Raw genomic sequence first — 15,022 nt, forward strand, 5'->3', positions numbered from 1 at the left:
TGCAGCCCTCAGGATGATTAGTGCCCTTATGAGAACGGACATGGAACACGCTTCCTCTCTCTGTGTCTCCATCATGTGAGGCTACGATGAGAAAAGGGGCCATCTGTAAACCAGGAGGAGGGCCCAGCCAAAAACCTGACCATGCTGGCACCCTGATGTCAGACTCCCATCCTCCAGAACTGTGAGAAATAAATATACTTGTTGTTTAAGCCCCCCAGTGTATAGTATCTCGTGACTAAGGCAAAAGGCAATAAAGATTAGGAAGGAAGAAACAAAACTGCCTTCATTTGCAGATGACATGGTCATCTACATAGAAATCCAAAAAAATCAATGAAAAAGGGAATTAAAAAGCAACTATAGTAAGATTGCAGGATACAAGGTTAATATACAAAAGTCAACCGTTTTTCTAATACCAGCAACAAACAAGTGTTTGTATCAAAACACAATGCCATTTACATTAGCACCCTCAAAAATGAAATACTTAGATATGAATCTAACAAATGTGTACAAGATCTATATGAGGAAAATTAGAAAACTCCAATAAAATAAATTAAAGAAATAAATGGAGGGCTTCCCTGGTGGCACAGTGGTTAAGAATCCACCTGCCAATGCAGGGGACACATGTTCGATCCCTGGTCTGGGAGGATCCCACGTGCTGCGAAGCAACTAAGCCTGTGCGCTACAACTACTGAGCCTGTGCTCTAGACCCCGTGAGCCACAACTACTGAGCCCACGTGCCACAACTACAGAAGCCCACGCACCTGGAGCCCGTGCACCGCAACGAAGAGTAGCCTCCATGCAGCAATAAAGACCCAACGCAGCCAAAACTAAACAAAAAATAAATAAAATAAAATAATAAAATAAATAAATTTATTTTTTAAATGAAATAAATGGAGGTATATTCCATGTTCATGGACAGGAAGACTCAATATCATCAAGATGTCAGTTCTTCAAGTTGATCTCTCCATTCAATGCATTTCTGATCAAAATTCCAGCAAGTTATTTTGTGGGTATTGACCATCTGATTCTAAAGTTTATATGGAGAGGCCAAAGACCCAGAGTTGCCAACTCAATATTGAAAGAGAAGAACAAACTTGAAACACTGGCAGTATCAGACTTCAAGACTTACTACAAAACTACAGTCATCAAGACAGTGTGGAATTGTACTGCCTCACACTGGTCAGAATGGCCATCATTAAAAAGTCTACAAATAGGGGGCTTCCCTGGTGGCACAGTGGTTGAGGGTCTGCCTGCTAATGCAGGGGACACAGGTTCGAGCCCCGGTCTGGGAAGATCCCACATGCTGTGGAGCAACTAGGCCCGTGAGGCACAACTACTGAGCCTGCGCGTCTGGAGCCTGTGCTCCACAACAAGAGAGGGCAAGATAGTGAGAGGCCCGCGCACCACGATGAAGAGTGGCCCCCGGTTGCCACAACTAGAGAAAGCGCTCGCACAGAAACGAAGACCCAACACAGCCAAAAATAAAAACAAATTTTAAAAGAAAAGTCTACAAATAACAACTGCTGGAGAGGGTGTGGAGAAAAGGGAACCCTCCTACACTGTTGGTGGGAATGTAAATTGGTGCAGCCACTATGGAAACCAGTATGCAAGTTCCTCAGAAAACTAAAAACAGAACTACCATATGATCCAGTAATCCCACTCCTGGGCATATATACAGAGAAAACCATAATTCGGAAAGATACATGCACCCCAATGTTCACTGCCGTACTATTTGCAGTATCCAAGACATGGAAACAACCTAAGTGTCCGTCAACAGAGGAATGGATAAAGAAGATGTGGTACATGTATACCATGGAATATTCCTCAGCCATAAAAAAGACCGAAATAATGCCACTTGCAGCAACACGGATGGACCTAGAGATTGTCATACTGAGTTAAGTAAGTCAGACAGAGAAAGACAAATGTCATGTGATACCCCTTATATGTGGAATCTAAAAAAAAATGGTACAAATGAACTTATCTACATAACAGAAATAGAGTTACAGATGTAAATTATGTTTACCAGAGGGTAAGGGGGGGTAGGGATAAAATGGGAGATTGGAACTGACAATATACACACTACTATATATAAAATAGATACCTAATAAGAACCTACTGTATAGCACAGAGAACTCTACTCAATACTCTGTAATAGCCTATATGGGAAAAGCCTCTAAAAAAGAGTGGATATATATGTATGTATAACAGATTCACTTTGCTGTACACCTGAAGCTAACACAACATTGTAAATCCACTATACTCCAATAATTTTTTAAAAATTAGACACAGACCTTACACCCTTCATAAAAATTAACTCAAAGTGGATCATAGATCTAAATGTAAAATGCAAAACTTTAAAACCCCTGGAATACAACACAGGAGAAAATCTAGAGGACCGCGAGTATGGCTATGATTTTTTAAATACAACAAAGGCATGATCAATCAAAAATGGCTGATAAGCTGGACTTTGTTAAAATTAAAAACTTCTGCTCTGAGAAAGACACTGTCAAGAGAATAAGCCACAAGACAAGCCACAGACTGGGGGAAAATATTCGCAAAAGACACATGTGATAATGGACTATTATCCAAAATATACAAAGAACTCTTAAACTCAATAATAAGAAAACAACCTGATTTTTTTTTTATGGGCAAAGACCCTGAACAGTCAAACCACCAAAGAAGATACAGAGATGGCAAATATGCAAATGAAGAGATGTTCAACATATGTCATCAGGGAAATGCAAATTAAAACAAGGAGCTACCACTGCACGCCTGTTGGGATGGCCAAAATCCAAAACATTGACAGCACCAAGTGCTGACAAGGATGTGGAGCAACAGGAACTCTCGTGCCCCCGTTGCTGATGGAATGCCAGTTTGCTGGTAGAAAAGCCACAAGCCGTAGAACCACTTTGGAAGACAGTTTGGCAAATTCTTAAAAACTAAACATATTCTTACCACATGATCCAGCAATTGTGCTCCTTAGCATTTACCCAAATCAGCTGAAAAGCGATGCCCACACGAAAACCTGCACACAGATGTCTACAGCAGCTTTATTCAGAGTTGCCAAATCTCGGAAGTGACCAAGATGTCCTTCAGTAGGTGATGGATAAATAAACTGTGGTCCTTTCAGACAATGGAATATTATTCAGTGCTGGAAAGAAATGAACTATCAAGCCGTGAAAGGACACAGAGGAACCTTAAGTGCATATTATTATGTGAAAGAAGCCCATGTAAAAAGGCTACAAACTGTAGGATTCCAACTATATAACATTCTGGAAATGGAAAAACTATGGAGACAGTGAAAAGATCAGTGGTTGCCAAGGGCTGGGTGAGGAGGGAGGGATAAACAGGTGAGGCACAGAGGAATTTAGGGCAGCAAAAATATGCTCTATGGTACAATAATGCCAGATATACACTGGTCAAAGTCCATAGAAGGTACAAACCCAAGCATGAACCCTCACGTAAACTATGGATTCTGGGTGATGCTGTAAGTTCATCAGGTATAACAGATGCACCACATTAGTGGGCGAGTCTGTGGGGATAAAGGGCAACTCTGTACTTTCCACTCAGTTTTGCTGTGAACCTAAAACTGATCTAAAAAGTACTGTCTATTCAAAAAAGGAGAAAGGGAGAATGGGCACAGGAGGTCCCTCAGCTACCTTTGGGCAGAGTCAGCCCTGGCGTCAGGTGCCTCCTGGACCCTTAGCCTTGCCGGCCTGCAGCCTGGTGACCTTCCCTTTTACCCAGCGGGGAGAGGCTGGGACCCCCTCAATCCCAGACCTTGAACTTGGACGTGACCTAAGCACCTGTCTAATGCTCTGCCCTGGCCCAAGGTCAGGTGGCTGCTCCCAGCCCAGCGAAGCCTGGCCCAAGGCCTCAGGGCGACAGATCCTGAGAAGACCACGGACTTTTCTGGAGAAAGGCCTGGGTCTGTGACCGACAGAAGCCAGGCGTGGGGTTTCCTCCCACCTCCACCCTGACTGACGAGGATGCTGATTTGGGGCCTTGCCCATGGCCATGCAGCCCAGCCATCGAGCCAGGATTCAGGCCCCGGGCTGGCCGACCCAAGCCCACACTCATGACCACTTAACCACCCTGTCACCATGATAAACAGGCAGGGCCTTCACTGGGCACCGAGGTCTGAGGTCACTGACAGGAAAGGGAGTCAAAGGGTACAGTTTCACAGAAAGGCGGGGCCCACCTTTGCTGAGCTGAAGACCGGGGTGATTTCTCCAGGGGAGAAATGTGGAGCCCGGGGAGCTGACATCATGGGAAACAGGGCTTCCTTCCGTCAGAAGCAGCAAAGTGCACAATTCCTGAGAAACTCTCACCAAAAACAGGGCCTGAAAATCAGTCACAACCTGGACCTGGAAGTTTCCTGTCACTTGAGGCTCCTGGGAGCTCCATTAACCAATTATCCCTTCACAGGGCCTCTCAATAAAGCTGCAGAGTTTTCCTGACAGAGGCCTTGCAACGATTGATATTTGAATTTGAAAATTTCCTGTTAAACTGTCTACAAAGTCTCCTTTGAGATATAAAGCCAAATTCTCTTCCCTTTGAGTGTGAGCTAGACTTAGCGACTCACTTCTTTTTTTTTTTTTAATTTATTTTATTTATTTTTGGCGGCATTGGGTCTTCGTTGCTGCACGCGGGCTTTCTCTAGTTGTGGCGAGCGGGGGCTACTCTTGGTTGCATTGCACGGGCTTCTCACTGTGGTGGCTTCTCTTGTTGCAGAGCACAGACTCTAGGCATGCAGGCTTCAGTAGTTGTGGCACGCAGGCTCAGTATTTATGGCTCGCGGGCTCTAGAGCGCAGGCTCAGTAGTTGTGACGCACAAGCTTAGTTGCTCCGCGGCACGTGGGATCTTCCCGGACCAGGGCTCGAACCCGTGGCCCCTGCATTGGCAGGCGGATTCTTTACCACTGCGCCACCAGGGAAGTCCCGTGACTCACTTCTAACAGAGAACGGCGGAATTGCTGGGGTGCTCTCGGACACCAGGGCCTGAAAAGCCTGGGCAGCCTCCTCGCTCCCCATGTCAAGAAGGTACCCAGGCGCCCTGTGGAAAAGACCATGTGACAGGACATCAGCGTCCTCTGTCAATAGCCAGCAAGGAACCAAGGCCTCCAGCCAACGGCCCAGCTCACATCTCAGAAGCGTGTCCTCCAGCCCAGGTCAGGTCTTTAGATGAGCGTAGCCCCAGCTGAGGTCCTGACTGCAGTATCCAGAACCAGACCTGCCCAGCTAAGCCACTCCCTAGGGCTTGACCCACAGGAACTGAGCTCATAAAGGAATGCGTGTTACTGTTTTAAGCTGCTAGTTTGGGGAATGATGTGTTATGCAGCAGCAAGAGATAACAAATACATTTCCTAGTGAAAAACCATGCTTCCTCAGCACACAGGGTGATTTGGGAGTGCTCCGGCAGGTGTTTAGGTATATTAGTAACCTTCGGAGGCCTGACAGTGATAACCAGCAGGTTAGAAGGAGGACCAACCCTGCTCCCCGCACCCAGACACAGAGCCGGCTGAAGGAGCTCTCAAGGGCACGGAGATACTGGGGGAAGACGCAGGCCTGATGGATCCCCCTGCCACCAGCCGCAGACTGACGCAACACACCCTGGCCAAGGGCATCCTGGGGGCCTGGGGGGCCAGGGGGGCAGGCAGCCAGGAGTCGAGGAGGTGACAGGAAGCGGAGACTGTGCAGCCAAGGCTCCAAGTGCCCGGTGCATGCGCCACTGTCCCACTGGACTTCACCGACAGGACAACGCAAAGGTACAATGATTATGAATTTCGGGACAGTGGCCGCAGAGCACCAAACCCCAAGTCCAGGGCCTTTCCGAGTGGGCCCTAGGCAGCTGCACTGGTGGCAGGGCCTGCAGCTGGCCCTGGGTGGGCAGAGGAGGGTAGGGGCAGGGGCGGGGCACGAACCCTGCCGTGTTTCTGGAAGAGGAGGAGAATGGGATATTTGTGAACAGCCTCCCTGTCCACCACTCTCCTTTTGCCTTTTTCTAGAGAGGCTTCTTTGGGGTTGTTCAAATGGTCTGCAACTCATTAAACGTGTTTTCTAGGAAATTCTAACTACTGTCCTCTCTCACCTTCTGGCAACAAAATCGTTCTGTTGGCCTGGAATTGCCTCCCCCCTCCCACCCTCCCCGACCCCGGCCATGAAAACATCTTGTAGTTTCACACTCTCACCACCAGGTGGCGACGGCTCGGAGTGAAGGTGAGAGGGTCCAAACGCTCAAAGCAGGTTGGGGCGTTGTGGGGGAGGTTTTGACTCGCTTCAGTCCCCTCCTTGGGGATGTGCCATGTCCCCCCACCACCTGCGCTCCTACCAACTCTACAGTTTCCCTAGAATCGGCTCACTTTTTAAAGTTACGTAAATGACCTTAAGAAGGAAAGTGTGTGTTCTACGCTAGCAGAGACAGCAGCCTTACCTGCCCTGCAGAGGCGGAAGCACGACGTAAGTTCACGGAAGATGCGGCGACGTTGTTCGCTTCCGACCAGGTGTGTTTGCTGAGCCTGAGGAGACCGGCGCGGGGAGGCCCGTGTCAGGGCTGCAGGCCGCGTCCCGACACGGAAGCCCTCCGACTCCGGGGGCAGCGCAGGGGCTTCAGGCCACCCCTGCGCCTGAGGAAGCCGGCTCCCAGCAGCCCTCGATCAACGCCGGCCGCGCTCAAGCCTCACGCTTCATTCTCCCCACTTTACAGACGAGCAAACTGAGGCAGAGGCAGGCTGAGACTCTCCCAGACCACAGAGCTGGCGCGAAGCACACCGGGCTCGGGAGCCAGGCGTAGCCCCGCAGCCCAGCCCCACACAGCCCTGTTGATGGAGGCGCGTGTCTGCAAAGACGCAGTAAGTGACAGTCACCCACGTGCGCTGAGACGCCAGGTTTGCAGCAGAGAGAGGGCTTATTCACGAGCCGCCAAGGGAGAAGACGGGAGAGCAAACCTCAAATCCCCCTCCCGGAAGGCGAGGGGCTGGGGTATCTATGGGATAAAGCTGAGGCTGCGGAGGAGGGAACGGTGATTGGACAGAAGAAAAAGGTGCGGAGCGATCCTTCCGCTCCAGGCTTCTTCATGGGACGCATGCTCAGAAAAAGGCCTCCTTAACATCTTCGGAGGGTGGAGTTCGGGGCCTCTGATGTCAAAGGTCAGGGAGCGGACACTCGCGCAGGCCCAGTTGGAGGGTCGGTGGTCCTAACCAGTCTTAACTGGCTCGAGCTCAAACTGGACACAGATGACTCCAAGTTCCTGCGAAACAACTCAAGGAAACATTTTTTTAGGCTCCGGGCGGCCTGGAGGAGGTGCAAGCGTTCCAGCGAACCCGTGGGGGCAGGTTACAGGTGTGATGTATCTAGGTGACGATCGCCCTCAGACTCACAAGCAGGGTTTCTGCTTCTGCGAGAAGGAAGAATTGCTTCGGGGGGATAGTGAAGGGTCCTGGGCCCGCAGGATAAAGGTCCTCCTCAGCGTTCTCCCTTATAACACAGTGAACGGACTAAGGCTCCAATTCCAGGGCAGGGCAGGGGAAAGGGGGCTCTGCCCCTTGTGTTTCTCATTATTTCTTAGGCACTTACCGCCTGAAACCGCCTAAGAGCCCTGCCCAACTTTCAGTCGCACCTGCTCTGTGAACACCGCCCAGGACACTTCCCGTGTGGCCACCATGGTCCCCCGGAGCTGTTGGGCTCGTGGGCAGACACACAGCAAACAGCAGCACCACTTACTCTGCTGGGGGAGCGGTCCAGGAGAGCTTCCTGGAAGAGGTCATGCCCTAGGTGGATCTGAAAGGATGGAGAGTGCCAGGTGGAGTTTGGGGGTGGGCTCCAGAAAGAGAACGGCCTGTGGTGGGGAGAGGGGACGAGGATGGCCTGCTATGAAGCTTCCAGTTACAAGGCAATGACAGGGCAGGCTGGAGAGGAGGCCAGGGAGGACCCTGCTGAGGAGCTGATTTTAACCTGAGGACACTGAAGATGAGGTCAAACCTCTGTCAGCAGAGGCAGAGCCCGGCACCCAGGAGACAGCCGTCCTAGAGAGAAGCGGATTGGCTGGAACCAGCGGAGACATGGTCCCCAAGGCTGACAGATGCTTGTTACACCTGCTCTGTGCCAGGCACTGGTGTGTCCTAAACAGTGGTTACCCTTCTGAAGTTCGCATCCAGTGGGAGGAGACATTTCATAACTGCACGCAAAATGTAAACAGAAGATAATTTTAGGTCCTGCAAAATGCTGTGGAAGAGGCAGAGAAAGCAGAGGCATTTGGAGGAAGATGTGGACTTAGGGGGTGGGCTTTCCAGAAGCGCCGTGTTCTAGGCATCTGTAATCTGATGGGAAGGGTCCAGTGAAGCAGGAAGGGCGGTGGGAGTGGGCTCACTGCAGCAGCCATGACCTTGAACCGGTGAAGGGGGCAGAGTTCAGAGCTCAAGAGCAGAGTCGGCCTTTGTGTTGATCTCTTGCTGCTGTAACCAAGCCCCGCCGACGAAGAGGAGACCGCAACAAAGTCCCCTTGTGCTGCGTCTCTCGCTTCCTCTTCTGCACCAGCCGCAGAAGGCTGTCTGCGTCTAAGGGCTCCCACGTTCAGCTCAGGCCTCCTGGAAAACCTCCCTCTTTTGGGGTCAGCCGTCCCATGAAGCACAGCCCTGAGGTTGCATCAGATTCTCTGGATCCAGGGATCAGGCTGTGGGATGGTGGGGGCCGTTCCTGGGGATTCCTACAGGAGCAGGAACCCCTTGTGCTGGAGCAGGTGGGAAGGCAGGACGTGGAGGCCTGTGTGCGCACACACACACACACACACACACACACATGCACATAGGATTTTTCCAGAATAAAGGAGGCCTGAGCACGTTTACAGACAGAAAGAGCCAGAGAGAGGGGCCTCCACAGGGAGGGAGGGAGGGAGGGAGGGACCTAGCAAGGAGCCCGAGAGGCCGGAGCAGGAATGCCTCAGCCTCCCCTCGGGGGAACCGTGTGGTCAGCCAGGCCGGCCAGCTCAGGCAGCCCTGGAAGCGGGTGTCCCCTCCGGAAGCCGAGAGGCTGCCCCCAGCCCCGTCCCCACGAACGCCTGTTGCGGGGAGATAAGGAGAGCAGGCGAGCCCTGCATGCCCAGGATCCCCACGTAGAAGATGCATGCAGAATGGAGCCAGTGAATGCTGGTGACCTGGGGCTATGTCCACAGGCGCGAAAGCAGGTTCCCCAAGGCCGTGGACCCTGTGTGGCCCTGTTTGGGTAGGAAAACAATACTCACAGGACAGAAATAAAAGGTAGTCTTGCTGGATATTGGGGTTGAGGACAATTTTTTTTGTGTGTGTGTGGTACACGGGCCTCTCACTGTTGTGGCGAGGACAATTTTTATCATCTTCTTCTGCTCATCTGCAGAGTTCAGGTTTTCCACAATGAAAACGATTTCTTATTTGTGTCGCTTTTTGTGGTTTTAAGTTGTACGTGTTGAAAATAAGAAGGAAACCTCAGAGGCCCCAGAGGAGGAGAGAGCGTGGGCCCGACCACAAGAGGTCAGGTCAGGAACAGCCTGGGAGTCGCAGGGCCAACACCTGCTGCCTGTCCTGAACGTGAGGAACATTCCTGTGGGTCTGGGGTGCCGGGGGTAAAGCGCCCTCAGCCCCCTGACTTTGATTTCTCCTGCCCAGCGCCGTGACCTCCGGTGCAACGACCCTGTTTTAAGAACAAGGATCAGCTGGAGAGGGTGCGGGCTCCCTCCCTCCTGCTGGGGTGATACCTGGTCCTGGTCACGGTCCAGTGTCCCCTCGGCTGGCAGCATGGCAGCTCTGGGCCTCAGTTTCGCTCTCCAGCCCGAACCCTCTGAGTTTTAGAGGGTTTACAACCGTCCGGACTGGGGGCCCGAGACACGTCCTTGGCTGACGCTGGCCACAGCCATGGGGGATGGCCAGGGGTCCCTCTCCTCAGCAGCGCCCCACTCTGGGCTCCTCTCCTGGGCCCCTCTGGCTGCTAGAACCCCTTCTCCCTGTTCCCAGAGCATTGCTAGACCCCAGGGGTTCCCACACCTCAGTCCCCCCAGCCCGCCACGGGTGCAACTTTTGCCGTCTCTGCAAATCCCTTATTGACTAAGTTAATATTTCATATTGCTGACATTTTTATAACTTCTAATAAAAAGCATACATTAATGTTTTAATTTCCCAATATAATTCTTTGTAATATTTCACTGTTCAGCTTGATTTTAATTCATATTTTATAACGTTAAAATATAAAGATACATTTATCTTTTATAGAGAACTTTATATCACTAGCATAGATGGGAAGCTGATGTCACTCCCCAGAGTAGAATGTCGCTATAGAAATAAATACAATGCACAGACGACTATGGTCTTGACTTCTAGCCTGAGACTGATGCAGCTCTTCGTCAAAAAGAAGGATCAGAAAGTGTTGAAAGGCGCTGAAGATGCAACGGCACCCTCCTCCTGGAAGCCTTGCACACCTTCTGGGACCGGGGCCCCCCTTGGTTCTCCCGCACGCTGAGGATCATGGGGCACTGGCGGTGCAGTGAGAGGCACTGTACCCTTCCATAAACTGGGCTTGACCTGCGGTTCTGTGCGCAAGTCCCTGGGACCCCGAGGGCCCCCACTTCTGGAGATAGGCCCTCTGGGGGCTGCACACAGGGATAAGCCAGGCCGTTTTCACCATTTCCTTCCTCCTGCTCGGGCAGGGGCTGCCATCGGCTGCCCCACACAGAGCTATCACTGTGGCCTCAGCCAGGACAGCTCAGGCCGGGAAAGGGGCGCCCCGCCAGCAGGCCTGAAAGGTAAGCGGCCCTCATCACCCCGCACCACCTCCCACTGTGTGGGCCCCTGGCAGGGGAGGCGGTGGGACCAGGCCGGGCAGGGAGAGAGGAGGCCAGCAGGCAAGTCCAGCTTCTGTCCCTCCTTGGGGCGGGGGGCACGGGCAGGCGTTCGCCCTGAGACACCAGGTCCTTGGCTGAGTCAAGATTCATTGGTTTATTCAACAAACGTTCATCGGAAGCTTGTCTTCGCGAGGGGAAACAGCCCGCACTGAGTCCTGGAGGGGCACTGGACCAGGCAGAAAGCAGAGACTTGAGTGCCAGTGTGGTCTCTGACGTGGAGCGCTGGGCAGCCCTGCACAAGTCACTCTCCGTCTCTGGGCCTCAATTTCCAAACTCCAAGCATGAGCCTCGATCAACAGCTTTCCAGGCTCAGCCCCTTCTGGGTCCCCTTCCCTATGCCCCCGTCAGCATCCTCAGCCAGCTGCCTTCCACACCAGAGACCACTTGTGAGAGTTCACTCCGCTGGGGCCAAGCTACTTGGAATCCGTGGGCCGAGGTGTGGTCTGTGGCGTGCACACCATCTGCCAGACCAAGGCTTGAGGGTGGGTGTTGGGAGCAGCCTGGGAGGCCCTCCCCGGCCTCGGGGCGGGGGCGGGGCCAGGCCTGGGATTCTTTAGCAGGCATCTGCTCCCCCCACCGCGGAGTACAGGCTGGGTCTCTGCCAGAGGACGGGAGGGTCCTTCCTCTTCCCAAGGAAGGACTAAGCCCGCTCCGTGCTCCCACCGCAGCGGCCGTCACGGTCCTGCCTGCTGACCATCCGGGGAGGGTCAACCGGCCTGGACCCCGCACGCTTCACTTCCTTGATCCCAGCACCCATTTCACGGAGGAGACAGCCCGGCCGGAGAGGGAGGTGAGTGGTCCCTTGTCCGGTCGGGTCCCACCAGCCCTTGGGTCGGGTGCAGGCCGCCAGGACCTCACGGCCACTGTCCCCGCAGCCCGTCCTGCCCGATGTCCATCTGGGCTGCCCTGCTCTTGATCTGGGCGGCCGCCGAGGCCTCCGAGGACTGCCCCGCCGCGTGCGCCTGCCGCGCCTTGGACACCATGGGGCTGCTGGTGGACTGCAGGGGCCGGGGACTTGCGGTGATGCCCGCCCTCCCGGCACATACGCGCCACCTCCTGCTGGCCAACAACAGCCTGCGCTCAGTGCCCCGGGGAGCCTTCGACCACCTGCCTCAGCTGCAGAGCCTCGACGTGGCGCACAACCCCTGGCGCTGCGACTGCGGCGTCACGTACCTGCGCCTTTGGCTGGAGGACCGCGCGCCCGCGGAGCTGCTGCGCGTGCGCTGTGGCGGCCCCGGCCCCGCCTCCGGCCGCGCGCTCGGGCAGCTCAGCGGCTCCGAGCTGGGCAGCTGCGGCTGGATCCTGCGGGCGACCTGGGCCGACACGGGGCCCTGGTGGGACGCGGCGCTGGCCGTCGTGGCCGCGCTGGGCCTGGCTCTCCTGGCGGGCCTGCTGTGCACCGTCTCCGTGCCCCGAGCCTGAGCCGGGGCCCCCCGGGTCATCGCGGCCCCGGCCCTGGGCATTCCAACCACCGGTAGCTCAAAATAAACCAGCGGCTCAGCCGTTACCCAGGCTCGGAGATGTTTCCCTCTTAGCACCCGAGTCTGTCTCATCCTGGAAACCTGCGACCATGTTTGTTTTGACAGATATTGACTGGGGCTTCTCTATCCACCAAGTTCCTAGCAAAATGGTGTATCCCACTTCCACATCTCCTCCAGCCACCCCCAATGCCACCATCTCTGGACACCCCGGGCACTTCCCCAGGTCCCGGGAGTCCCGTTCTAACACCCTCCTGGCTGCTGGCGCAGACGGACCGCCAGACAGTCCAGGCCACTCTCACATCAATGTTCTAAGTTCCACAAAAAACCTTGGCCTAACAACGCAGCAGCGAACAGACCCCAGGTGGGAGGAGAGGAGACATACCTGTGACAGACCTTGGAAGGCACATCACTGTTCCCAAAATGGGCTTTGGCCACCCTGACCTGGCCATGAGGCCACCTGGCCTCACCCCGCCCCGTCCTTTGTCATCATCTCTCTCTCACTCTCTCTCCTTTTCCTCCTCTCTATGCCTCTTCTTCAGAAACAAAACAACCAATTCCCCCTTTTCTCATGGAAGCAAGTCCCCTCCGGATGCTGGCATCAGACACCTGCAAACTCTGGGCTCCCACCTCTACCCTAAGCAACGGTCACCAAAGTCTTCAAACAAGATGCTTCTCTCCCTCAGTGGGTTTCTGGTGCCAGCAGTTAAAAGCTTAAACTTTTTTCCACCATATGAGATAATAATTTCAGATCCATCACTGGCCAGCCCAAATCCAATATAATTATACCAAAGATCCCCCCAGCAAGGAGGTCCACATAGTGGGGCTGTGGGTCAGAGGGTGCCACGAGGGAGGCCAAGTGGGCACCAGGCGCCACCGGAGGGCAGTGACCCACAGAGGTGAGGCTGGACCAGGAGCCCCAAACTTGGGGCTGGTGGACAATAGGGAGTGGTGGGGACTGTGGTAAACCAGGGATCCCACGTTCCATCCAGAGGCCCAGTGGAATGTTGCCACGTGGAAAGGTGGCCAGGTGCCCGTTCTTACAGAGAGGTTGGAAGAAGTTTATGTTAAACTGAATTATTTAAGCATTGGCAACTAAATTTAAATTTTTTTAAAATATACATCAACGGGACAAATAAAACATATGAATCAACATGAATAGTCCGGAGGCTGAGAGTTTGGTTTCTGCATTAGGAATCAGCTGGCATCCACTCGCTGGGCACTTAATATGTGGGAGGCTCTGCATAAAGCCCCCCCACACGGGCCTTTCTCCTGTACCCTGTGAACCCTGTGAGGAGGTGCTGTCCTCCTGCCCCGCATGGAGGTGGACTCAGGCCCAGGCCCGTGGTCACTTCACAGGCACAGGCCAGACACATCCCCCATCAGACCTGAGAAGCGCTCCCTTGGAAGCTTCCTGGCCCTGGGCCCTCAGAACTGAGCCCCTTCAGCCTCAAGTCCCCAAGTGGGGTGCCCCTAAATTCTGCCCTGCTCCTTTCTGGGGGGCCGTCCTCCCGTGACCCCCGTGGCCCCCTCACCCACGGCTGCGGATCAGGGCTGAAGCGGCAGGGCCCATGGCGCCGGCCTGTGGGGAGCACAGAGAGGACGCCCGGGAGTCGGTCCAAACCCGCCGCCGAGTCTTTTCCTCCAGGTGAGGAGAACCCACAGCAGAGGCCGCAGCTCCAGGCAGAGTGGGGGGGCTCCCCACCCTCGGGAGGGGTCCTGGGCGTGTCAGCAGAACAGTGTAGCTGCCTGGTCAGGCGAGGGTGGGGCGTGGCCGTGGGGAAGGCGACCTGGGGCTTCAGAGCTGGGAGGGGAGGGCAGGGCACAGGACTGGGCCCGGGGTGGGGGTGGGGGTGCTTCACTTCCCTGGAGGCAGGGCTGGAGGCGCCCCTCGGCCGAGCCCCTGGGCGAGTGTGTGCCGGGAGCAGAGAGGGTCAGGGCTGGAGCGCTGGGAGCCCCGGGGGCCGGGCAGGGTCAGACTCAGCCCTGGGACCCACACCCAGCCCGGGGCTGGCCCCAGGCAGGGGCTCAGGAGCGAACTTAGTGGGGACTTGGAGCAGGTCCCTCTGGACACCGGCCTCAGGTGCCCTGTCTTAAAGGCCAGGACTGGACCTAGTGCCGTCCGAGTTCCCCCCGGGTCTGGGCAGTCCCATGGGGTGGGCAGAGGCGAGGGGGGGCCTTGGGACAGCCAGCCCCTGGGGAGCGTTTGGAGGGCCCAGCTCAGATGGCCCAGTTACAGGGTTTTCATCCAAGGGTCACTCAGGTGGGGCTCCTCGCATTCAGTGTGAGTAGGTAGTTCAAACGACAGGTGTTTCTTGTCCCTGGAAAGATGGATGGCAGGTGCCTGGAGTGTGGCCCACCTGGACCATCCCTCTCCTTCCCACCCACCCATCCCACACCCGGCTCCCCAGGCCTCGCAATGGCTTCCTGGGATGGGATGCAGGCAGTGCAGGGATCAGTGTCCCGAAGAAACCAGGCTCTGGTGGAGGAATGCCTCGTCCAAGGTCACAAACCAGCCTGGGTCGACCTGGGGTTTGAGTGGAGGCTGGTGTGACCCCCAGCCTGTCAGCCTGTCTTGGGGGAGGCTGGGCAGGTGGGCACAGCACACCTGGTGCCCTGAGCGGCTGTGCCCTCCCATCAGCAGGGGCCCCCTCTGTGAGGGACCAGGGACGGGCTC

The 15,022-nt window shown here is 54.8% G+C and overlaps 1 protein-coding gene across 2 annotated transcripts; it reads left to right on the top strand.

Annotated features, from left to right (window-relative positions):
• The first annotated feature begins 10,161 nt into the window (after positions 1-10,161).
• GP9 (glycoprotein IX platelet) lies at positions 10,162-13,506 on the top strand. 2 transcript variants are annotated; one of them, XM_033865525.2, is made up of 3 exons: positions 10,162-10,768; positions 11,536-11,657; positions 11,743-13,506. In XM_033865525.2, exon 3 carries the CDS (start codon positions 11,756-11,758, stop codon positions 12,287-12,289), a length of 534 nt encoding a protein of 177 aa, XP_033721416.1. In that variant the 5' UTR covers positions 10,162-10,768; positions 11,536-11,657; positions 11,743-11,755; the 3' UTR covers positions 12,290-13,506. The 2 variants fall into 2 exon arrangements, with proteins under 2 accessions (XP_033721416.1, XP_033721415.1); XM_033865524.2 differs by having other exon boundaries at positions 10,163-11,349.
• The last annotated feature ends 1,516 nt before the right edge of the window (positions 13,507-15,022 follow it).

This window comes from Tursiops truncatus, chromosome 10 (genome assembly GCF_011762595.2).
Source record: "Tursiops truncatus isolate mTurTru1 chromosome 10, mTurTru1.mat.Y, whole genome shotgun sequence".
NCBI classification, from domain to species: domain Eukaryota; kingdom Metazoa; phylum Chordata; class Mammalia; order Artiodactyla; family Delphinidae; genus Tursiops; species Tursiops truncatus.